The 23,966-nt window shown below is 40.9% G+C and overlaps 1 protein-coding gene across 10 annotated transcripts in view; it reads left to right on the forward strand.

Annotated features, from left to right (window-relative positions):
• Positions 1-23,966, forward strand: part of LOC143038832 (transmembrane protein 164) — a 128,981-nt gene that overhangs the window by 14,815 nt on the left and 90,200 nt on the right. For 3 of the 10 annotated variants that reach the window (XM_076208440.1, XM_076208429.1, XM_076208431.1), the window contains exons 2-5: positions 4,865-4,988; positions 5,286-5,446; positions 9,092-9,307; positions 15,545-15,677. In XM_076208440.1, coding sequence (XP_076064555.1) covers positions 9,099-9,307; positions 15,545-15,677 — 342 coding nt within the window. In that variant the 5' untranslated portion in view covers positions 4,865-4,988; positions 5,286-5,446; positions 9,092-9,098. The remainder of the gene's footprint in view (positions 1-4,864; positions 4,989-5,285; positions 5,447-9,091; positions 9,308-15,544; positions 15,678-23,966) is intronic. The other 7 variants (XM_076208433.1, XM_076208436.1, XM_076208439.1 and 4 more) reach the window with 5 other exon arrangements.

Here is a 23,966-nt window from a genome sequence, read left to right on the forward strand (position 1 = left end):
AGCTAGGAGGCTTATCCTTCCAGCCAGCAGTGTCACCACCACCCTCACCCAGCCACTTGGGCGTTGCAACATTCAGGTAGTGGACCAGTCCAGCAGGACTATCAAAGAGCTCTCTAGAAGGAGTGACAGCCGGGACGATCTGTGGGGAAAAAATGCTGGTGTTTACCGCATACCCTGTGCTGGATGTGATAAAGTATATCGGCGAGACCTCCCGTGACCTGAAGACCCGGATCTGGGAGCATCGCTACGATTCCTGGAACAACATCACCACCAACGCCTGTGTTATCCACCAGAACACCAACGACCACCTGATGGATTGGGATAACGCAGAGCTTCTTTTTAGTGAACCAGACAGGGTGAGGAGGAAATGCCTGGAAGCAGCTACCATTAAAAGCTTCAAAACCATTGAGCAGAACAGAGGCATGTTCAACATCGCCCCTCCTATCATCCATCTGTTACCCGCATTATACAAATGTATGAAATGTCCCCCTTAGACCACTTCAACAAACTGTCCGAAATGTCCTTTATCTCCACCAAGTCCCACCCGTCATCCATCTGTTACCCGCATTATACAAATGTATGAAATGTCCCCCTTAGTCCACTTCAACAAACTGTCCGAAATGTCCTCCTTTATCTCCACCAAGTCCCACCCGTCCCCTTCTCACACCCCCACTCCGCCCCTCCACCCACCACCCACCCCTCCCTGAGAACCTCTCCCAGATCCTTCCCCGTTGGCCTATATGTACTCAGAGTGTTTGCCATATTTCTGTACTTGAAAAAGCTGTAACAAGCGAAATGTCATACAAATAAAGGATTCGATCTCGCATGGTGTTGATTCTCACACTCCCCTGTGTCTTAATTTGCCATTTATAAACCTGCATTTATTTACAAGACCTCTTTCAAAATTGTTTTCTTCCTCTGTGCAAATTCTCGTATAGTCAATTCTTGCTTGCTTGTAAGCTTTTGTTTTATTGCTTCATCTCTTCCTCCATCTTCCGCAAGTCACATCTCCGGTCTTTTTTGCTATCTCGCACTTTTAGTAACCATTCCTGTTTTTGCTTCTTTCCTTTTCAAGTCTTTGGCACATGTTTATTCACTCCTAGGTAGCAAATATCAAGAAAATTTTTCGATTTCCTCCTTATTCCTGTGGTATTTATGAATTCATTCCATTTTGCTTCTTCATAGAATTTTTTCAACCCTAAGTAATCTGCTTTCCTAAAATTGAGTCTCCTTTGCCTTTGTGATTTATTCCTTGGCTCTGTTTCCCATCCTCTTGCTGAAACTCAATTGTGACATGGCCACTTTTTTTCTATGGGGCAAAGGTAGTTCAATGAGCTAATGATGTCTGGCTCTTTGGTTAGTAACAGATCTTATCTTGTGGGAATGTCATCTTTTACCCAAGTCACTTCCTTTACCCACTGGGTATTCTTCACTGCTATATTAAACAGGGTATTTCCCCAGGAATCTGCTTTGTCGCTTGCTTCCCATTCCTACCAGTTGACCTCACTGCAATTAAAATCTCCAATAAGTACTTTATATATATATATATATATATATATATATATATATATATATATATATATATATATATATATATATATATATATTTTAAACAGCTGTATCCAACAAGATTTCATGATATTCAGTTTCATTCCAAGCTCTTTGTCTTGGGGGGGCTACATATGCCACCATGAAGTCTCTTATTCTGCCCTTTAGTACTAATTTTTAGATGAATTGTCCCAGCCTCCACTGGTGTGGACATGCTTTAAAGTTTTACTCGTTAATGCTCTTGAAATTTTGAGTTCAGGGTATGGTTATTATACAGAACCCAGTAAGTTGTGTTGGTATGCATTTGGTTAGTTTTTGCTTGTGATTCCTATAAAGTTTTACTGTTCTGCATGCAAGTAGTCTACCACAGATTAATTATTAGGGCCAGATATTAGTGAATCAGTGTCATGAGGGACACTATGTCTCAAAGATGACCATATTTTTGGCAACCTCCATATGTTAGGGCAAGCATAACCTACTTACCCACTATTTTGTTGTCTTAAAGATATATTTACGCTGCTTGATTCATTATTTTTTCCAATTTTTGCCATGAACAGTGGAAGTATTGATATTTGTTGCTGGTGAATTTCTATTTTAAACAATTTAAGGAAAAATAAGTCGTCAAGAACATAAAGTGAAAATATATGAGAAGATAAAAATATTTTTTTTCCTTTACACCTGTATCTCCTCACTACTATTTTCACTATATGGTGATTTTAGTCTGTTAAGCAATCTCATTGTAGCCAAACCTTGGTGAATTGAGACATTGCCATCATTTCTTGAATTCCTTAGGCTTTTAATAAATAAATGGGATAAATGATTAAATTATAGATTTCCCCCCACACATGTATTTGGGGTGGAGATTGTACAATTGAGTGTTGCTGGGATGTACATCATACAGTTGATTATATCTTGTGATACATAACTTAACCTAACCCAGCCTGACCTAACATAGCCTAACCAGATCAATAAGTGCCTAACACCCTCATCTCTCTCTGATTTTGCTAAAATGTGTTTTATGGGGAGGGAGATTGCTGTGTAAATAAAGTGGCTGGTCCTGCTGTGGATGTGCTGTGTCTTGGTGCATTGCTTCTGACCTGGGCAGTTGGTGGAGGATGGGGATGACCTGTCATGCACAAGGAGCTAAGATAAAAGGGAAACAAATAGGTGATGGATCATGGATGGGAGGGGGATGGGTGAGGGGTGGGGACATGCCGTGATTGTCTACCTCCTTAATAATGAAGAAGAAACCTCTTGGTATATAAAAGGTTATTATTATTATTTTTGTTATAATTTTTTCTTTTTCTCCAGTTTTAAGATTGTACATTTGTTTGTATTGAAGTGGTAACCTTCCATATAAGGGGGAAGGAACCTTTGGTATATAGATAAATTGTATTGAAGTTCATCATCTCCTGGCACTATTCATAAACCTTATCAAGGTCTTGCTATAGCTATTTATTATTCTCTTCATTTTTTGTATAATCTGTTGATGACTTTGCATAGCTATTCCATTCATTATATCATATGCAGTATAAACATTTCAGGTACCAGAACCATACCCTTTGGAACCCCGAACTAGTCACTTTTCTCCAGTCTAACTTAATTGTTCTTTCTACCATAGATAATCTATTTTTGATTTTACTGATATCAGTCTTTCTATATATGTTGCATGTTAGGTGGAACCAAGACTGGTGTGTGTCACATTTGATAGATGTGTGTGCAGCTTATTGGTTTTGTACATATAAGGCATTTATGCCTGGGTTTGGTTTCTTTGTCTCTGGGTATTGGGAGGTGTAGAGAGGCAGGAACTTGTATATACCCTTATTTGAAAAAGAAAGAAAGAAAAAACAGGAATAAAGGAGGGAGAGATAGATACAAGTGATAGAGTGAGTTTCTGGGTCTGATCCAGAGACCAGGTAGCGCTGAATGGCCTACCGGCTCCGGCGCTTGGCCTTCGAGCCAAATTTCATAAATCAATCAGAGACCAGGTACTGGCCCCTCAGGTAATAATCAGGTAACAACCTCATTATAGAGGAAGGGTAGTTGTATTGCTTTTTGGTATGGTGAAGATCTTGAGTTGATTGAAGGTAGCTGGAACACTTGTCAAGCTTCCATCCAACTCTGTCCAAAGGAAAAGGGGACAAATGTTAGTGGATTGATATTAGAGGGAGTTGAATGGAGTTGGTTAGGTATATATCATTCATGCCAGGCGGTATGTTACTTCGCTCACATAATTGGCAGTCCCCATGATCTCTGACCAAGCTCTCATGCAGCCACCCTTCCCACTCCAAAGAACTCTGAACAGGTTTGATCAACTTGCCCCAAACATAAGTTCCTTGGGCATCCCCTTCATCTACTCCATCGAGAATTGTCTCTTATGGAGACAACCTTGTGAGTGGGATCAACATTAGGGAAATAAGCCACATCCCTGTATAGCTGTGCTGTAGAGGTGCTGTGTCATGCTGCATTGCTTTTAACCCAGGCAGTGAGGAGGGGGTAGGGATGCTATTCATTCACATGTAGCTAAGATAAAAGGGAAAACAAATGGGTGAAGGGTGGGTGCATGCTTTGGTTTGTGTGTAATACATGAACTGGTCAGTTTATTGACTGTGTATGGATAGGGTAAAAGGATGACTTTAGGCGGAGGCCTAGAACCAGATTTTTATTTTTCCTATTGGTTTAGTTATTTGTACGACACTTTTTTATGTTTGTGGACATGATTCATAACCAATTAATTGTGAAACAGGTGACCTAATTGTATTATTTTGTCAGCAGTTACCATTGCTTCTATCCAGGAGAATAGTATCACACCAAAATTGTATTGTAGAGGTGATAAAGAAAAGACTGATGGAGGATGGCAGAACAGAGTGTAGATGTCTAAAGTGATTGTAATAATATTTTGAGTGGAAATTAGTTGCCAGTCACAAAAGAATGCTGAGTGAGTTGGTTTGTGTGATGTCACTAAAATCTCTAAGATATGGAATGCATAAAACATATAGTCACTATTCCATACAGGTAATATTTTTGTTAGTGAAGGCCTTTGGCATGCAAGATGTGCTCTGACATGCAGTCTTACCTTGATGCTTCTTTCTCTCATAACTTCTAAATGCTATATCTGTTTTGATTATTTTTTATGAGCAAGCCCATTTTCATATTGTATAAATGCATTGATTTTTGCCAGTAATGTCAGCATATTCTATGATATGACATTTGGCTTGATTTGTTTATTTTTCTGTTCCTATGTATTTGTGTGCTTATTTGTTGAAGCTCTGTGTTTAACAATTATTTGAAGGCCTGGTATTTTTTTTCTATGCAGAGTGTGTGTAGAGGAATGTTAATTGATATGTAACTCCATGGAAGGGTGAAACAGTGGTTCCTGTTTGTGTGTCACTCATGTCCAGGATCAATTTCCCAAGTGTCTCATTACTCTTGCTGGACAGGTGGGTAGTGTCTCAAACAAAATTTTTAGTTTAAGATATGAGTCACAAATGTTTGTTAAATTAATTCCATTATGTAAGAGTAGTTAGCATAAAATTTATTTACTAGGCCAGGGACCAAAGCTGGGTCCTTACATAAGATAGGTTATGCAAGATGGATGTTGGAGAAAATAATCTCCCTGTTGCCCTTTCATAAAACACATCAACATACCTCCATCTGGAGATGCAGCTGACAGACAGTCTCTGGACCAGGCTCAAGGTCTCTGTCAACTTTAACTTTATTTCCTCCTTTTCACATAGGGGAAACTGACAACCAGCAACTGCTCCACTCCTATTAAAAGCTAGTGACATGGGGACAGTCCCACACTAAATCAACATAAACATCAGTTCAAAGTGTCTTCCCAGTCATTCAATCAACCTGTTGCCCTAGATCTATCTTGCAGGACACCCACAACTCCCAGGTAACTAGCAACGGCCACCAGATTGGCCCACAAGTCACTTAGGGAAGAAATGTTATGTGTGGGTTTGACTAGGAGCAATGTAAGATAGGTACTCATTGTCTTCTGTGTTGGTATTATCGTATTAATGGTTTGTGACCTGAACATAGTCATGCAAGTGTGGTTCTTGCTTTGCTTGAAAGGGATTTTTCTGTGAGACTAAAGTTGGGAGGTGATTGGTATAGGATGTTTGGCAGCTGATTTTGGAGTGCTTGCTTTGTGATCTGAGTGTGAATGTAGTTATACATGGATTTGTTACATGGTACAGGTGAAAAGTTGTATATATATATATATTTGAGTAGTATGCTACTGGTGTAGTTTTAGGTACATGCATTCAATTGTGCTTGTGTGATGCAGAGATGAGTAGGTATGAGGGCTCATAAGATTTGTGTACTTATCATTTTCATGCCTGAGAAATATGATAGGCTGGATAGGGTGAGAAATGAGGAGGTGAGGAGGAGAATGGGGGTGGAAAGGGAGTTGGGAGATAGGGTTGATGAAAGAGTATTGGGATGGTTTGGACACATAGAAAGAATGAGTGAAGAAAGATAAGTGAAAGAGTTGTGCAAGGCAGAGGTGGAAGTAGTGAACATGAGGGGGCAACCAAGGATGAAATGGGTGGATGGGGTAAAAGAGGCATTGGGAAAGAAGGGAATGTCTGTTGAGGAAGGACGGGAGAAGACAGAAGATAAGAGTGAATGGAGAATGGTTGTACAGGTATATGGATGATGCTGTGATGCATGAGGGGGAGTGGGTGGGGGATAGGAGTGAGGGAGTATATGTGAAAAATAAATTTATGCAACCCGACGAGATTTCTCCCCGTCTTCTCCATTTCTGCTTGAGGGGATAGAGAGGGGGGGTTGCTGATTTAATGAAGTGGCCTTGCTGTGGATGTGCTGTGTCTTGTGACATTGCTTCTGACCCAGGGTAGTGGGTGAGATGCAGGGGTGACCCTTCATCCAGGAGGAGCCAAGATAAGAGGGAAGGAGGAGGGTTGATGGGAGTGGAGTATGTGGGGATGGAATTTATGGGAGTTGATTTTAAGCCTTTGTTTTTTGGCTACCTTGTAAAGGGGAAGAGCCTTTGGTATATGTATGTGTATATATAATATATATATGTGTAGAGTGTAAGTTTAACTTCTACATTGGGTGAAAAATAAGTCTGGGATTGTTGTTTTTAATGTGCCAGACAGCTCTCTGGCCTACAAATACAAGGCAATCTCAGTCCAAACCTCCAGGGAGCTGCCAGAATCATTAGAATGTACATATTTACAGGGTTGCTAAAACATGGTATAAGTAGGCCATTGCCATATTTGGATGTAGAATATTTGAAAGGTTGGTTGTATGAGATTGAGCGACACGGTGAGAGGTACCGGATTAGTCGCTGATTCTATTGTATGTTGAAGGTCATCTCCTTTTGTCCAGCGCTGGTGTTCAAGCAGAGGGCTGCAGGTGGCTTGACCCAAGATGCGCTGAGTCTATTGTTCGCTAGGGTGTGGCTGGAAAGTTGGCAGCTTGGGTCACTGCAAAGATAATGGATTTACCCCTCGGGAGATCCGTGAAGACTGTGGAAGTCATTGGAGTACCATTTTGTGGCATGTATTTACCTAGTTATATTTAGTGACCAGTTTTTGTATCTCTCCCCATCCAGTTTATTCTTAAAATCGTGTATAGTTTTGGCACTCACTGTTTCTCCATTTAGTTTGTTCCAGACATCAATCACTCTATGTGGGAAGCTATTCTTTTTCAGGTCTCTTCTGTAATTGTCCCTCTTTAGCTTCTTTTCATGTCCTCTTGTTTCTCTTCTGTCCCATTTTAACAAGTCGTCTCTCGAGAATTTCCATCCCTTTCATAAGGATTGGTGATGTTTCTCTATTTCAGGGGTAATGTGGGTCTGTGAAGGGATGGTCTCTATGTTGAGGTCATGGGGAACTCTTTTGATATGATCTTTGTGCAAAACAGTCTCCATAAGATCATACAAACAGAGTGCTTTGACTTTGTCCATTGACTCATGTCCAGTGATACGATAGGGTCCAGAGAATTTGGGAGAGAGCTTCGAGGTGGTGGTGTGGTTAAGGGGGATCAGATGGACTGATAGAAAAATATATAATTTTTTTTTTTTTTTTTTAATCGACTTGATATTTTTACAGTATAGTCAAATTATTATTTTCCATATTCCATGAGCATTTAAACAACGTATGTCCATCTCTTCATCCGTCGGTCTATATGATGTCATTGATGATGTCACAAATGTTTTCTGATCTTAATACTTTACCTAGACTAACCTGCTTTTGCATCTAAGATCTCAAATACCATACAAACAGCGTGTAATTTAATTTTTTCCTAAAATCTTAATAGATCAAGATATACATAGGTCATAAAATGCATGACTTTGTGATGTCGCACTGATAGCATTTTTTCTGATAAAATTCTCTCTAGCAATATAATTTATTATTTTAATCATTTATCAAAACTTAAATGAGAAAGGCACAACATTCATATGTTAGCATGGTAAGTTTGAAGAAAATTTGATTATTTTTTAAATTTCCCAAATATTTGAAACTCAAAAATCTTTGTTTTGAGTAATTGCGCTTCAAAGTTTTCAGTAAGATGTCTGAACTTTTTCGTACAACATACTTTGGTTTCATATGTTATGACTGGAATTATTTTCTGATATAACATTCTAAAGATTTTTATATATAAATTATACTCAAAGTCTTTGTTTATAATGATATTTAAAATAGAAATAATCCTTTTTCACTTTAGTATCTGTTGAATGTTACAATGGTGAGCCTGTTTTTCTCTCTCCTTCTTTCTGTGCCTGTATCAGCTTTTATGGGTAAAAGCCTCATTGCTGGGGTGCCGCCACAGTGTCAAATAATTGATAAGGGTTATTTTTTAATCAGCAATGGGCACCTTCCCTTATCACCAAACAAGTGAGTGCCACCCATTGCAGAAGGTTCATTTCATCAAAAAGCACAAATTTTTGCCCGAGTCTGTACCCAATTAGGTGTTCTATTTTAGTGTTGATCGCAAACTTATTAACATCACTATTAATCTCATTGTCCAAGTCGTTTATGCACATAATGAACAATAAGGGACCCAAAACTGAGCCCTGGGGAATTGCACTAGAACCATTTCCCAGCTTTGGCTGTTAGGCCCTGTGATAGCTCAGATGTGCCTGGCTTCACTGCATCTAACCCAAGCAGTGGGAAGGGGGGCTACCTTTCATCCCCAAGATGGTTGGGGTGGTGTATGTGGGTTTTTGGGAACAAATGTCTGCTTTAACTTTGTCACTTTCCTGTAGGGTGGAAGGTGATTGAAGTCTTTGTACATACACACTGCAGTTATAATGTATTGTAATTTAAGTTTTGTAATAATTTTTCTTAACCTCTTTACTAGAGTGATACACTTTAGTGATCTGATTATGCAAGATAGAATTATTTAGTATTGTGTGTATCACTAGTGAAGAGGTTAATTTTTTTTATCCTTTTTATTATGGTTACATACTCTGTAGATTATATTGTGGCTGATGCCAAATAGTTTTATTCACTTTAGTGTGCATCTTACTAAAGGGAAGAATTTCTTTATATTATGACCTTTGTTTCAGAAGTTGAATGGGCCGCTATAGTGTGGAGAACATATTGGATTGGAGCTATGGGGGTGTGGATGGCACCATTCCAGGCAATGGAGGGCCCACGTGTGCGGGATTTCTTAGTATACAACGCAGACTTGTGGAAACATTCTTTGGCTGTGCTCTGTCCCTCACTTACTTCTTCTGGGGTTATGCGTATATTACATATCCAACATCATATAGATTTGTAAGGTAAGTGTGACATCAAATATAAATTAGTTTTTCTTCAACATGTGTGATTACCTATTCTAGAAAACTTATTTTATAGTATTTTTTGGTAAGTATAAATGGTTTCATATTTTCTGATGACAAATTACCACTTAACCTCATCAATATACATATAAATTACCACTTAACCTCATCAATATGTTGACACCTACATAGGCATCATGAGGTGCGAATGGATACAAGGATGCCGGTGTCGGTGTCTTGATTATATTTTGTAGTTGCAGCTGAGTAACCCCAGAACTCTGTGAATTGGCTTGATCATGTTTTCTGTGTTTATTGTTACTCAGTGGAAGAGAATGAGTAATACAGCAGTGATTTTGTTTCATAACGCGATTATTGTGATGTATCAATCATTGTACCTCTGGCATCCAATGCTGCGCGTGAGAATTTGACTTGTATTGAAGAAGTTAATGTCAGAGATACAAAGGATCTTGTGGATCATTGGTTTAATTAGTTGACTGTTACTATGGGTTTCACTAATTGGAACTGTGGGGCTGGCAGGGGTTCTCGGAACATCCCACAGATTGCTCTGTGAAGGAACATTGGACTGTTGTCTTTTCAATACTTGTGTGGTACTATTTCTATGTCATGAGCTGAAAGTAGTAGTGGGAGGGGATCAGTCACTGAATGTCAGCTCTCCACGTGTGAAAAAGTGTAAGAAATACAGTTGAAATTGATAGAAGGATCTCTTGGGTCCAGTCTGAAGATAGTGTTAGGCTCTAGGGCTATTAACCTCTTCACTCCGGGGCACATCGCACGTCTGGCAGCATTAGCTGCCCGATGTGCGATGTTGCGTCATAATAATTGCATTATAAAAAATAAAGTCAGTGCTCAATCGTTCGTTCTCTTTCACCCATGTATTTTGATAACCATAGAAAACTGATGAAGCCAGTTTAGAGAGAATGGAAATTACGTAGGTACGACTACAATAAATATAATCAAGATGGCGACGTCGGCATCATCGAGTACCCACTTGCTCCTCATGCCGCCTACGTAGGCATCACCATATGGAAGTGGTTAACAGATTTTGAAACTAGGTAGCTTTACTGCCCATATTGCAGGACTGCGACATGCAAGTACCCATCCGTGGTTCATCCTATGTATCACTATAGGTATTTACCTAATTGTAGTTTACAGGAAAGGATCAATGCTCGTTGGGTCCCATCACCTATTCTCTAATTTTCTAACATACCTAAACAATTCATGTATGGTTCCAACTTACTCTAAATCTTTGATTTACAATTATCATATTTAGATTTCAACATGTAGTGATTGAGCTTAGGCTATATCACCTTCTAAGCTATTCCACATATTAATGCATCTATATGGAAAACTGTATTTCTTCACACCCTTTCAACATATGGTCTTTTATGATTTACTTCCATGACCTCCCATCTTTAATCAGGAGATCTCTTCTATCAGTGCAATCTATCGCCTTTAGTAACCTGAATCTGTAATCATATCTCCTCTTTCTCTTCAATGGAGAGCAGTTTGGTTGCTGCACTTTGTATTCTCTCAATCTTGCTTATATCCTTCACTCTGTGTGAGGACCATACTAGTGACACGTATTTGAGTCTTGGACATATCAGGGTTTACTGAGTTTCTTCATCCCTTTACCCATATAGTGGCACACCACCTTAATCTTCTGCAGTAGTCCATATGTTTCTCCCATAATCCTGTTGTCTGTCAGGTGACAGGTTGTCTTTTATCAACACTCCCAAGTTTTTCCTCTCTTGCTTTTGTAATGGGTTCTTTTTCCCAAGGTATAGATTAAGGATGGCTTTTTGCTGTTATTGCCCATTTCCAATACTTTGCATATTTTGATATTGAACTTCATTTCTCATTCTTAGCTCCATGCAAAAATAGTATCTTGATCTTTTTGCATTATTTTACTGTCCTTATTTTTCAGTTTTCCTGTCTGGGGTATTGGCTGCATGTTATTGTGGCAAAGTACCATGCAGTTGATACTTTAGGGTCTATATGGGGTGCCCCTACGGACCAGAGCCACACATCATTTTGTCTGTGATAGAGGAAAACTATGTTCATAGAGAAATGACACTTTTATACTACAACTGTCCCTCTGTTATGCTCTCCTCCAACCCCTTGTTACTGTCCTGTACCATTTCTCTGAATATTCATTTCCTTTTTTTTGCCTACTCTGTGGTGGGGGAAAAGAATGCTACTACCAAGTCTTCTCACTTGAGTCATAAGAGGTGACAAAAAAATGGGATGGGATTAGGAGTCCTGCCACTTATAGCCCTAAAGGAGACATTCCTAAAAAAAAGTAAAGGCATAAGAGGGTCTGGGAGTTTTCCAACCAGTACCTTAAGGTTTGGGTCTTTTAATGTGCATGTATGTGGTACAGATGAGAGTAAAAGGGAAGAGATAGGCAGTATGTTTGTGAGAAGAAAGATGGATGTGTTGGCTTTGAGTGAAACTAAAATGAAAGGGAGTGGCGAGTGAGTTTGGGAGTGTAGTTGGGAGGTTCTCAGGAGTGAAGAGGGGACGAGGGAGAGAAGGGGTGGCTATACTAGTAAGTGAAGAGATAGGTAAGCATGTAGTGGAGTGGAAGGAGGTTTCTTCAAGGTTGATGTGAATGAAGGTGAAGCTGGGAAGGGAGATGTGGGTTTTTGTAAGTGCATATGGGCCTGGTTGTGAGAAGAGTGTGGCGGAAAGGGAGGCTTTATGGATAGATTTAAATGAGTACATAGAGGGATTAGGGAGGAATGTCAATGTAGCAGTATTGGGAGACCTTAATGCTAGGGTAGGAAACGAACCAATAGACGGAGTGATTGGGAAATATGGAGTTCCAGGTAAAAATCGTAGTGGAGAATTGATGGTGGAGATGTCTCTAGAGAGTTGATGATAGCAAATACAGTGTTTCGGAAGAAAGTCAAACATGAGTACACATGGGAGAAGGTGGTGGATGGAAGGATGGCAGATAGAGCATTAATGGACTATATAGTGGTGACCAGGAGTATGGTAGGAAGAGTTAAGGATGTACATGTTCTTAGTGGAGAGAGAGGGGAATATCAAATCATTTTCTGGTGGAAGGTAAATTGAGAGTGGAGAATAGGTGGAAAAAGAGGAAAAGGGCAGAAGGTAGGGAGGTACTTAGAGTGAACTGCTTAACCTATTCAACTCCGATGACAAGATGTCTTGTCATTTGGTCAAATAAAACAAAAAATCATAATAAAACAACAAAATGTTTGATGATCAAACAGCACCAGAAAAATATGACGTCATCAGTCCTCCTCGAGGAGGACTGACGACATCATATTTTTCTGGTGCTGTTTGATCATCAAACATTTTGTTGTTTTATTATGATTTTTTGTTTTATTTGACCAAATGACAAGACATCTTGTCATCGGAGTTTAATGGGTTAAATGAGAAAGAAAAGGAGAATAAGTATAAGAAGCTGAGAGAGGAGTGGGAGGGAGTGAAGGATAGAGTAGGACTAGGAGTGGAGGAGGAATGGGGATGGTTCAAGGAGGGAGTCATAAGGTGTGCAAAGATGGTGTGTGGAACAAGGAGGGCGGGGGGAAATAGAAGGAAGGGTAGTGAGTGGTGGGATGAGAAAGTAAAGAAGGGTGTAGAAGAGAAGAAGCAGGATTTCATAGATTGGCTACAAATTAGGATGAGGGAATCCTATGAGAGGTACAAAATAAAGAGAAGGGAAGTTAAGCATAAGATAAAGGAAGCAAAGAGGAGAGCAGATGTGAAGTGGGGTAAGAGTATGACAGAAAAATTTGAAAGTAATAAAAAGATGTTTTGGAAAGAAATTAAATGAGGAAGAGGAGGCAAATCAAGTAGAGAAGAAAAGGTAAAAGGTACAGATGGAGAGATGATAATGGAAGAAAAGGCAGTGAGAGGAAGATGGGGAGAGTATTTTAGGGAGATGCTAAATGTGAAGGAGGATTGGGAGGGAAAGGTAGTTGCAGTAGGAAGTGCTAAGAAAATGAGAGTGATGAGTGAGGAAAATGGAGGAGAAATAGGGAAAGATGAAGTGAAAGCAGCTGTTAAGATGATGAGAGCAGGTAAGGCATCTGTGTTGGATGCCATGCAAAATGTCTGAAGAAAGGAGGTACCGTTAGGGTGGACTGGCTGGTGACGTTATCTAATGTTTGTTTAAGAGAGGATAAAGTGCTGGAGGACCGGAGGAGTGCCTATATAGTTCCACTTTACAAGGGAAAAGGGGACAAGTGTGAATGTAGTAGTTTCAGAGGGATTAGCTTGAGTGTAATTGGGAAGGCTTATGGAAGGGTCTTGATTGAGAGGATTAGGAGAGGAACATAGGGAGTTATTGATGAGGAACAGTGTGGTTTTAGGACAGGTAGAGGTTGTGTAGATCAGATCTTTGTGGTAAGACAGATATGTGAGAAAGCTATAGGAAAAGGTAAGGATGTTTTTTTTTTGTTTTGATGGATTTGGAAAAGGCTTACGACAGGGTAGACAGGAAGGCACTGTGGGAGGTACTGCAGATATATGGGATAGGAGGAAAGCCATTAAGAGCAGTCAAGAGTTTTTATGAGAGTAATAGAGCTTGTGTTAGTATTAGAAATGGAGAGAGTGAATGGTTCGAGGTAAAGGTGGGACTTCATCGGGGATGTGTTTTGTCACCCTGGCTGTTCAATCTTTACATGGATGGGATGATGCAAGAGGTGAATGTAAGGGTAGTGGGTCAGGGGTTGGAGATGGTTCAAGAAAATTGAGAAAAGTGGGAAATAAGCCAGTTGTTGTTTGCTGATGAGACTGCACTTGTAGCAGGATCAGCGGAGGGATTGAGGAAGTTAGTGACAGAGTTTGGGAAGGTGTGTGAAAGAAGGAAGCTGAGGATAGATGTGGGTAAAAGCAAGGTGATGAGATGTACGAGGGGGGAGAGAGATAGCAGACTGGAAGTGAGTATTAAGGGAGAGCGACTGGAAGAAGTGGATAGTTTTAGATACTTGGGTGTGAATGTGGCAGGGAAGGGAGGAGTGGGGGTGAAGGTAGAGTGTAGATTGAGAGAAGTGAGTAAATGCCTTGGTGGATTAAAAAGTGTAAGGAGAGATAGACATCTGGGAATGGATGCTAAGAGGAGCTTATATGAAGGAGTGATTTCGCTGACAGCACTGTACAGGGCAGAAACACAGTGTTTGCTCTTATCAACTCATATAAACACTTCTCTAACATCTGTCCACTAAAGTGTTTAACTGAAACTCCATACCTCTCTACCATTTCATCTATTGGCTCGGCTTCTACTCAAGTATTGAGGTCCCCAAACACCACTACATTTATGTTCCTCCATAAACTTTCTTTTCATTCATTTAGATAAATCCAAAAACTCTTCCTCCTTTTTGCCTTTTTCACTACCAGGACTGCACTTATAATAACGCTCATCTCTCATCCTCATTTCACATTTCCCCTCATCCTTGAAGACACTCCTCCATTCCATGTACTTTCTTATCTCCTCACTTACCAATAGAGCTACTCCTCTCCTCCCTTACCTCCTCATCACTCCTAATGCCCTCCCCACTACAATCCCAAACTCAAACTACCTGTTCCCTTTAACTTAATTTCACTTAACATTAACACACTTATCTTCCTGTTTATATACAAACCATCAATCTCTTTCCTTTTACTTTTATCTGTACCACAACCATGCACATTTAGGAGTCCTCACAGACACACTTATGTTTTGACTTTTTATTAGAGATTTTAAACTGCTCACATACAAACCACCAATCTTTCCTTTTACTCCTCATCTGTACTACAATCATGCACATTTAATGATCCAATTATTAGGGTTCTGGTAGGGGTCCTCTCAGACAATCTTATGTTTTGACTTTTCATACTTTGTTAGTAGAAATTTTAAACTCTAATATAGACCAATAATGTGTGATTCTGGTCCATAGGGGCATCTAGGAACTGTTCCTAAAGTGTCTGCATGCTACCATGTAGTTAATAGCGCAGTATGGGGGATCATCCTTGATACCAGTACAAAATTGTATTGGCAGCAGACACCAGATGCTTATCATGCACTTACTACACAAAAGACACTGTATCTTTACTAATTTGTTGAAGTGGTAAATTTTTTGCAGTCTGTGGGTCCACAAGAATTGACTGGGGCCCACAGATTCATTGTTTAATCTGATAACACACTTTATATTCAAAATTAATTTTCATTGTGGCAGCACTGATATTTTTTGAATTGTTTTTCAGGAAAGACCGTGGAGGAAAACGTCTGCTCTTGGTACTAATGTCACTTACACTTGGAATTGAAGTTGGCTATAAGTTTGCAACCAAACAACTTATTTACTTGCTCAATCCTTGTCATGTGACAACAGCACTACAGGTTAGTGATATATGTATTAAGACAAACTCAGCATTCTAGGCCTTTCTCATTTAAGATCTTTTATCATATTATATATGATCAAGAACAAGTACCTAAAAGTGTTGTCTTGTGAGATGAAGTCTTGAGAAATTCATCTACTTGCCATCCATCTTCAAAACCAGTTGACACCCCAAGTTGGTGACATTAGTCTTACAGACCAAGCCCAGAATCTGCATCAACTTTATATTTCGTATCATTTTGTATAAGGAAAGGTGACAAATGGTAACTGCTCACTTCATTTTTCTCCTTGGCTTCTTTGTGACTTCAGCTTTTTTTTTCATTAGATGTCAGCCATTTCTCTCATTCTGACCTAAGCTAAACATGACATCAGTTGGATGACTTGTATCAGAGTATGTCTCATAATCATTGAAGGTTGTTGGCTTGTTTCATCTCATGTTCTAGAAAAACCTTCCCAGAAGTGATGTGATCTTGTCAACCAAAAATCATTAAACATAGTCTTATCAACTACATCTCTGATTAGAAATTTCCATTTGTATTTATTTATTTATTTAACTTTTATCATGATCACTTCCACACTGTTTTTACCCTCAGTAACCTTTGTCACATTTAACTTTTTCTTGGCCAAAAATATCATTCCTCCACCCTGTTTCTCATTTGTTTTTGTTCCAATAATTGTATAACCCATGCCCAACACTATTAGGTGGTGTATTTACCTAGATGTATTTACCTAGTTTAATTTTACGGGAAGAAAGCTATGCTCGTAGTGATCCGCTTTTGTATCTTTCCGCATCCATTTTGTTCTCAAAGTCATGTGTGTGTGTATTTACATAGTTGTATCTTACAGTAAGGGGAGCTGCACTCGTGGTGTCCCATCTCTGTATCTCACTATGTGTAAATTGTTCTTAAATTCAAGTATGGTTTTTGCACACCACTCTGTTCTTTTTCAGGTCTCTTATATAACTCCTTTTGGAGCTTCCATGTCCCTTTGTATTTCTTGTATCCCAATTTAGTCAATCTTCTCTGTCAAGGACTTCCATACCTCTCATGATTCTATAGAGGGTCAACAATTCTCCTCTTTCTCTTCTTTGTACTGGGGTCAGTAATTCTGGTTTTGACAATCTCTCTTCATATGACCGTTCTGAAAGTGTGGGGGCCATCTTTGTAGTTGGTCTTTGGATTCTTTCAATTTTCCTTATATTCTTTTTGGTACTGGGTGACCATAGTGTCACTGCATACTCCAGTCTTGGCCTTATCAGTGTGACTAGTATTTTCTTCACCATTTCTTTGTCCAAGTAAGTAAATGCCACCTTTATTGATCTCAGCAAGTTGTAGGTTTCTCTGACAATTTTGTTTATCTGTTTATCAGGGGACATGTCCTTTGTGATGATTACTCCCAGGTCTTTTTCAAATCCCACTTTCTTTACTTTTCACTGATTTTATATTATCCTGATATCCTATTTTTACCTCTTCAAAGTTCCACTATACTACATTTCTTAATGTTAAAGTCCACTACCCACTTCTGACTCCATCCCCAAAGTTTGTTCAGATTTCTCTGGAGCGACTCACATTCTGTTTCAGTCCTCACTTTTCTCAACAACTTTGCATCATCAGCAAAGAAGCTTGTATAACTGTCCACATCCTCGTCCATGTCATTCACATAAATAGCAAACATTATTGGAGCCCATACTGATCTCTGTGGAACTCCACTAATCACCTCTTCCTAAGAGGAACTCGTCTCTGAGCACTGCTCTCATTTTCCTTCCATGCAAGAAATCCTCCATCCATTTCAGTAGTTTACCTTGTACCCCTATGACAGAAAATTTTGAAAGTAATAAAAAGATGTTTTGGAAAGAAATTAAAAGAAGAGGAGGCGGATCAAGTAGAGAAGAAAAGGTAAAAGGTGCAGATGGAGAGATCATAATGGAAGGAGGATAGGGAGGGAAAGGTAGTTGCAGTGGGAAGCACTAAGAAAATGACAGTGAGGAAAATTGAGGAGAAATAGGGAAAGATGAAGTGAAAGCAGCTGTTAAGATGATGAGAGCAGGTAAGGCACCTGGGTTGGATGGATGCCATGCAGAATGTCTGAAGAAAGGAGGTACAGTGATGGTGGACTGGCTGGTAAGGTTATTTAATGTTTGTTTAAGAGAGGATAGAGTGCCGGAGGACTGGAGGAGTGCCTGTACAGTTCCACTTACAAGGGAAAGTGGGACAAGTGTGAGTGTAGTAGTTTCAGAGGGATCAGCTTGTTGAGTGTAGATGGGAAGGCTTATGGGAGGGTCTTGATTGAGAGGATTAGGAGAGGAACAGAGGGAGTAATTGGTGAGGAACAGTGTGGTAGGGGTTGTGTAGATCAGATTTTTGTGGTAAGACAGATAAGTGAGAAAGCTATAGGAAAAGGTAAGGATGTTTTTTGGGCTTTTATGGATCTGAAAAGGCTCACGACAGGGTAGACAGGAATGCACTGTGGGAGGTACTACAGATATATGGGATAGGAGGAAAGCTGTTAAGAGAAGTCAAGAGTTTTTACAAGAGTAGCAGAGCTTTTGTTAGGATTAGAAATGGAGAGAGTGAATGGTTTGAGGTAAAGGTGGGACTTCGTCAGGGATGTGTTATGTCACCCTGGCTGTCTTTACATGGATGGGGTGGTGCGAGAGGTGAATGCAAGGGTAGTGAGTCAGGGATCGGAGATGGTTCAAGAAAATTGAGAAAAGTGGGAAATAAGCCAGTTGTTGTTTGCTGACGACACTGCACTTGTAGCAGGATCAGAAGAGGGATTGAGGAAGTTAGTGACAGTTTGAGAAGGTGTATGAAAGAAGCTGAAGATAAATGTGGGCAAAAATAAGGTGATGAGATATACAAGGGGAGAGAGTGACAGCAGGCTGGAAGTGAGCATTAAGGGTGAGAGACTGGAGGAAGTGGATAGTTTTAGACACTTGGGTGCGAATGTCACAGGAAAGGGAGGAGTGGGGGTAGAGATAGAGTGTAGATTGAGAGAAGCGAGTAAATGCCTTGGTGGATTAAAAATTGTAATGAGAAATAGACATCTGGGAATGGATGCTAAGAGGAGGTTATATGAAGGAGTGATTGTGCCAACAGCACTGTACAGGGCAGAAACATGGAACATAAGAGAGGAAGATAGAAGGAGTTTGAATGTGTGGGTCTCTGCTACTCATTTCTTCCCATTTTGAATATTTGTCTCTGAGTGCTACTCTCATTTTTCTTCCATATAGGAAGTCCTCCATCCAATTCAATAGTTTTCCATGTATGCCTCCTATTGTTTCCAGTTAATATAGCAATTTTCTGTGTGGTACCTTATCAAATGCCTTTTGTAAGTCCAGGAAGGCACAGTTTGCCCATCCATCCCTTTCTTGCAATATATTAATAAATCTTGAATAGAAACAAGTCATATTAGTGGTACAACATGATCTTCCCCGTCTGAATCCAAATTGCCTTGGGTTTAGTATATTGTTCTCCTTCAGATATTTTGTCCATCTATCTTTGGAGTTCCAGGAAAGAATCGTAGTGGAGAGTTGATGGTGGAAATGTGTCTAGAAAGAGAGTTGATGATAGCAAATACAGTGTTTCGGAAGAAAGTCAAGCATAAGTACACATGGGAGAGGGTGGTGGAGGGAAGGGTGGTAGATAGAGCGCTAATGGATTATGTAGTGGTAAATAGGATTATGATAGGAAGAGTTAAGGATGTACATGTGCTAAGGGGAGAGGGTGGGGGATTATCAGATCATTTTTTGGTGGAAGGTAAGTTGAGAGTGGAGGATAGATGGAGAAGGAGGAAAGGGACAAAAGGTAGGGAGGTTCTTAGAGTGAACTCCTTGAATGAAAAGGAAAAGGAGAAGGAGTACGAAAAGAAGCTGAAGGAGGAGTGGGAGGGAGTAAAGGATAGAGCAGAGATGGGTGTGGAGGAGGAATGGGGATGGTTCAAGGAGGGAGTCTTAAAGTGTGCAAGGATGGTGTGTGGAACAAGAAGGACAGGGGGAAATAGAAGAAAGGGTAGTGAATGGTGGGATGAGGAAACAAAGAAGGTTGTAGAAGAGAAGAAGCGAGCATTCACAGATTGGTTACAAAAGAGGACAGGGGAGTCATATGAGACGTACAAAGAAAAGAAAAGAGAAGTAAAGCAAAAGGTAAAGGAGGCAAAGAGGAGAGCAGATGTGAAATGGGGTAGGAGTATGACAGAAAATTTTGAAAGTAATAAAAAGATGTTTTGGAAAGAAATTAAGAGAGGAAGAGGAGGCGAATCAAGTAGGGAAGAAAAGGTAAAAGGTACAGATGGAGAGTTGATAATGGAAGAGATGGCAGTGAGGGGAAGATGGGCAGAATATTTTAGGGAGTTGCTGAATGTGAAGGAGGATAGGGAAGGAAAGATAGCTGCAGTGGGAAATACGAAGAAAATGAGAGTGATGAGTGAGGAGAATGGAGGAGAAATAAGGAAGGATGAGGTGAAGGCAGTTGTAAAGATGATGAAAGCAGGTAAGGCACCTGGTCTGGATGGATGTCATGCAGAATGTCTGAAAAAGGGAGGTTCAGTGATGGTGGACTGGTTGGTGAGATTATTTAATGTTTGCTGGAGAGAGGGTAGAGTACCGGAGGACTGGAGTAGTGCCTGTATAGTTCCTCTTTACAAGGGAAAAGGGGACAAGTGTGAATGTAGTAATTTCAGAGGGATTAGCCTGTTGAGTGTAGTAGGGAAGGCTTATGGGAGAATCTTAATTGAGAGGATTAGGAGAGGAACAGAAGGAGTAATTGGTGAGGAACAGTGTGGATTTAGGACGGGTAGAGGTTGTGTAGATCAGATCTTTGTGGTAAGACAGATATGTGAGAAAGCTATAGGAAAGGGGAAGGATGTTTTTTGGGCTTTTATGGATCTGGAAAAGGCTTATGATAGGGTAGACAGAAAGGCACTGTGGGAGGTTATGCAGATTTATGGGATAGGAGGAAAGCTTTTGGGAGCTGTCAAGAGTTTTTATGTGAGTAGTAGAGCATGTGTTAGGATTGGAAATGGAGAGAGTGAGTGGTTTGAAGTAAAGGTGGGACTTCGTCAAGGATGCGTTATGTCGCCCTGGCTGTTCAACTTATACATGGATGGGGTGGTGCGAGAGGTGAATGCTAGGGTAGTGAGTCAGGGATTGGAGATGGTTAAAGAAAATGGAGAAAAGTGGGAGGTGAGCCAGCTGTTGTTTGCGGACGACACTGCGCTTGTGGCAGGGTCAGAGGAGGGATTGAGGAAGCTGGTGGCAGAGTTTGGGAGAGTATGTGATAGAAGAAAGCTGAAGATAAATGTGGGTAAAAGTAAGGTGATGAGATGTACAAGGGGTGAAAGTGGCAGTAGACTGGAAGTGAACATTAAGGGAGAGCGACTGGAGGAAGTGGATAGTTTTAGATACTTGGGTGCAAGTGTAGCAGGAAAAGGTGGAGTGAAGGTGGAGGTGGAATGTAGATTGAGAGAAGCGAGTAAATGCCTTGGTGGTTTAAAGAGTGTAATGAGAAATAGACATTTGGGAATGGATGCGAAGAGAAGACTATATGAAGGAGTGATTGTGCCAACAGCACTGTATGGGGCAGAAACGTGGAACATAAGAGAAGAAGAGAGAAGGAGTTTGAATGTGTTTGAGATGAGGTGTCTGAGAAGTATGGTGGGGGTTACTAGGCTAGATAGAGTGAGAAATGAGGAGGTGAGGAGGAGAACAGGGGTGAAAAAGGATTTGGGAGAGAGGGTTGATGAAAGAATATTAGGATGGTTTGGACACATGGAAAGAATGAGTGAAGAAAGACTAGTAAAAGAAGTATGGAAGGCAGATGTGGAGGGAGTGAACATGAGGGGACGTCCTAGGATGAGATGGATGGATGGGGTGAAGGGGGCTTTGGGGAAGAGGGGAATGTCTGTTGAGGAAGGAAGGGAGAGGACGGAAGACAGAGGTGAGTGGAGAATGGTTGTATATGGATGATGTTGTGACTGCATGAGGAGGAATGGGCGGGGGGGTGGGGGGTGGGGTAGTATGTGTGAGTAAATTTTGACGCAGCCCGAAGGGATTTCTCCCCGTCCTCTCCTTATATGCAAAGGGGGACGGAGAGGGGGGGTCGCCGATTAAATGAAGCGGCCTTGCTGTGGATGTACTGTGTCTTGCGACACTGCTTCTGACCCAGGGCGGTGGGCAGGGTTCAGGGATGACCCGTCATCCAGGAGGTGCTCAGATGAGAGGAAGGGTGGGAGGGGTGTGGAGTGTATTTAGGGATGAAATGGGTGGGAGTGTTTTTATGCCTTTCCCTTTGTGGCTACCTCCCTTGGAAGGGGGAAAAAGCCTTGGTATATGTATGTATGTATCTTTGATGGTCCACAAATTTTAACTATTGTACTTGTTAGGGACACTGGTCTATAATTTGTTGGGTCTTCCTTATTTCCCCCTTTATATATTGGCATTTTTCCAGTCTCCTGGTAATTTTCCTTCTTTGAGTGAGTACTTAGTTTGGTGTGAGGGTGTGTGCACCTGATTGTAGTACAGTGGCCGCAAAAAAAAATGTTACATTTTCACCGCAAATAAAAATGTTACACGCGGCGCGACGTAACAAAAGAATTCTGGTCTGAGCCACAAGTGTAGTGGGCGGATCTAGCTATGACGTAGTCCCCTCCCTCAGCCCCTATACCCCTCCACCGCAACATCTCACACCTCATGAGCCCGCAGAGCTCGTCGAGTAAAGATTGCCCATACGCTGCTCTCAATCACGCCATTTTTTCACTCGACACCCAACTTTGGCCGCCTATATTTCCACTTCCACCAGGCACAATGGTTAAAAATCAACTTTCCCTGGAACAGAAGAGCCGGGCCTTGTCCCTGATAGAACAAGGAGTATCTGTGATACGCGTGGCGGCGGAACTGCAAGTGTCAAGAATGACCGTTTACCGCCTGAAGAAAGCTGGTGATGCTCTGCCCCCGGCACGACACCGCGACGGAAGGAGGGCTCTGGCAGACCACGGAAGACATCAGCACGCACAGACTTCATTCTAAAGAAAGAAGTGAAGGCAGACCCCGGAATAACAGCCTTAGAACTGAAAGAAAAGCACCCGAAATTGCTCCAGGACGTCACAGTGAGAACAGTGCAGCATCGACTACAAAAGGACCTAAAATTACCATCACGTCGGGCCGCCAAGAAACCTCTGCTGACTGATAAGATGAGGAAGAAAAGGCTGCAGTTCTGTAAGAATTACCGACACTGGGCATCAGACGACTGGAAGAAGGTGATGTTTAGTGATGAGAGTACGTTCCGGCTCATCAGAGGAACTTCAAAGCTGGTCCGCCGCCCCAGTAATGTCTCCCGCTACGACCCAAAATACACCGTCAAGACTGTTAAACATCCTGACAGCGTGATGCTGTGGGGCGCCTTCACTGGAAATAATGGTAGAGCTGGCTTGTATTTCCTCCCCAAGAACGTCACAATGAAGTCTGCCAACTACATCGACATTTTGCGAAACCACATGCTGATTTTCTGGCGGATCCATGACTGCAACTTTTTTATGCACGACGGAGCCCCAGCACACAAGTCCAAAGCAGTGAAGGATTTCCTGGAAACCAACAAGATTGATGTTCTGGAGTGGCCTGGTAACTCCCCTGACCTGAATCCCATCGAAAACGCATGGAATCAGATGAAAAACATCCTGGAGAAGGAACGACCCAGCACCATACCCGACCTGAAGGAGGCGCTGAAGAAGCACTGGGCCTCGATGGACCTACAGTATTTTGCCAACCTCGCCACTTCGATGCCCAAGAGGATCGAGATGGTGATCAAGAATAAGGGCCACATGACCAAATATTAATTTTGTATATATAATGTAAGATTAAAAGGTAAATAAAACCCATTTAACATGTACTTTTGTGTTTAGTTATCCAAAAAATCTTAGTGTAACATTTTTTTTTGCGGCGACGGTATACAGGAAAGGAGCAATGGTTGTTGAATCCTCTCTTTTAATCTCTAGTTTTCTAACATGCCTATACTCAAATTTATGTATGGTTCCAACTTAATCTAAATCTTTGATTTCCAATTATATTTATATTTGGAGTGATTGTGCCGACAGCACTGTGTGGGACAGAAACATAAAAAAAGGAAGAGAGGTGTTTGAATGTGTTTGAGATGAGGTGCCTGAGAAGTATGATAGGGGTTACTAGGCTGGATAGAGTGAGAAATGAGGAGGAGAACAGGGGTGGAAAGGGATTTGGGAGATAGGGTTGATGAAAGAGTATTGGGATGGTTTGGACACATGAAAAGAATGAGTGAAGA

The sequence above is a fragment of the Oratosquilla oratoria genome, chromosome 25, assembly GCF_046742065.1.
Source record: "Oratosquilla oratoria isolate Oo_2021 chromosome 25, ASM4674206v1, whole genome shotgun sequence".
Lineage (NCBI taxonomy): Eukaryota > Metazoa > Arthropoda > Malacostraca > Stomatopoda > Squillidae > Oratosquilla > Oratosquilla oratoria.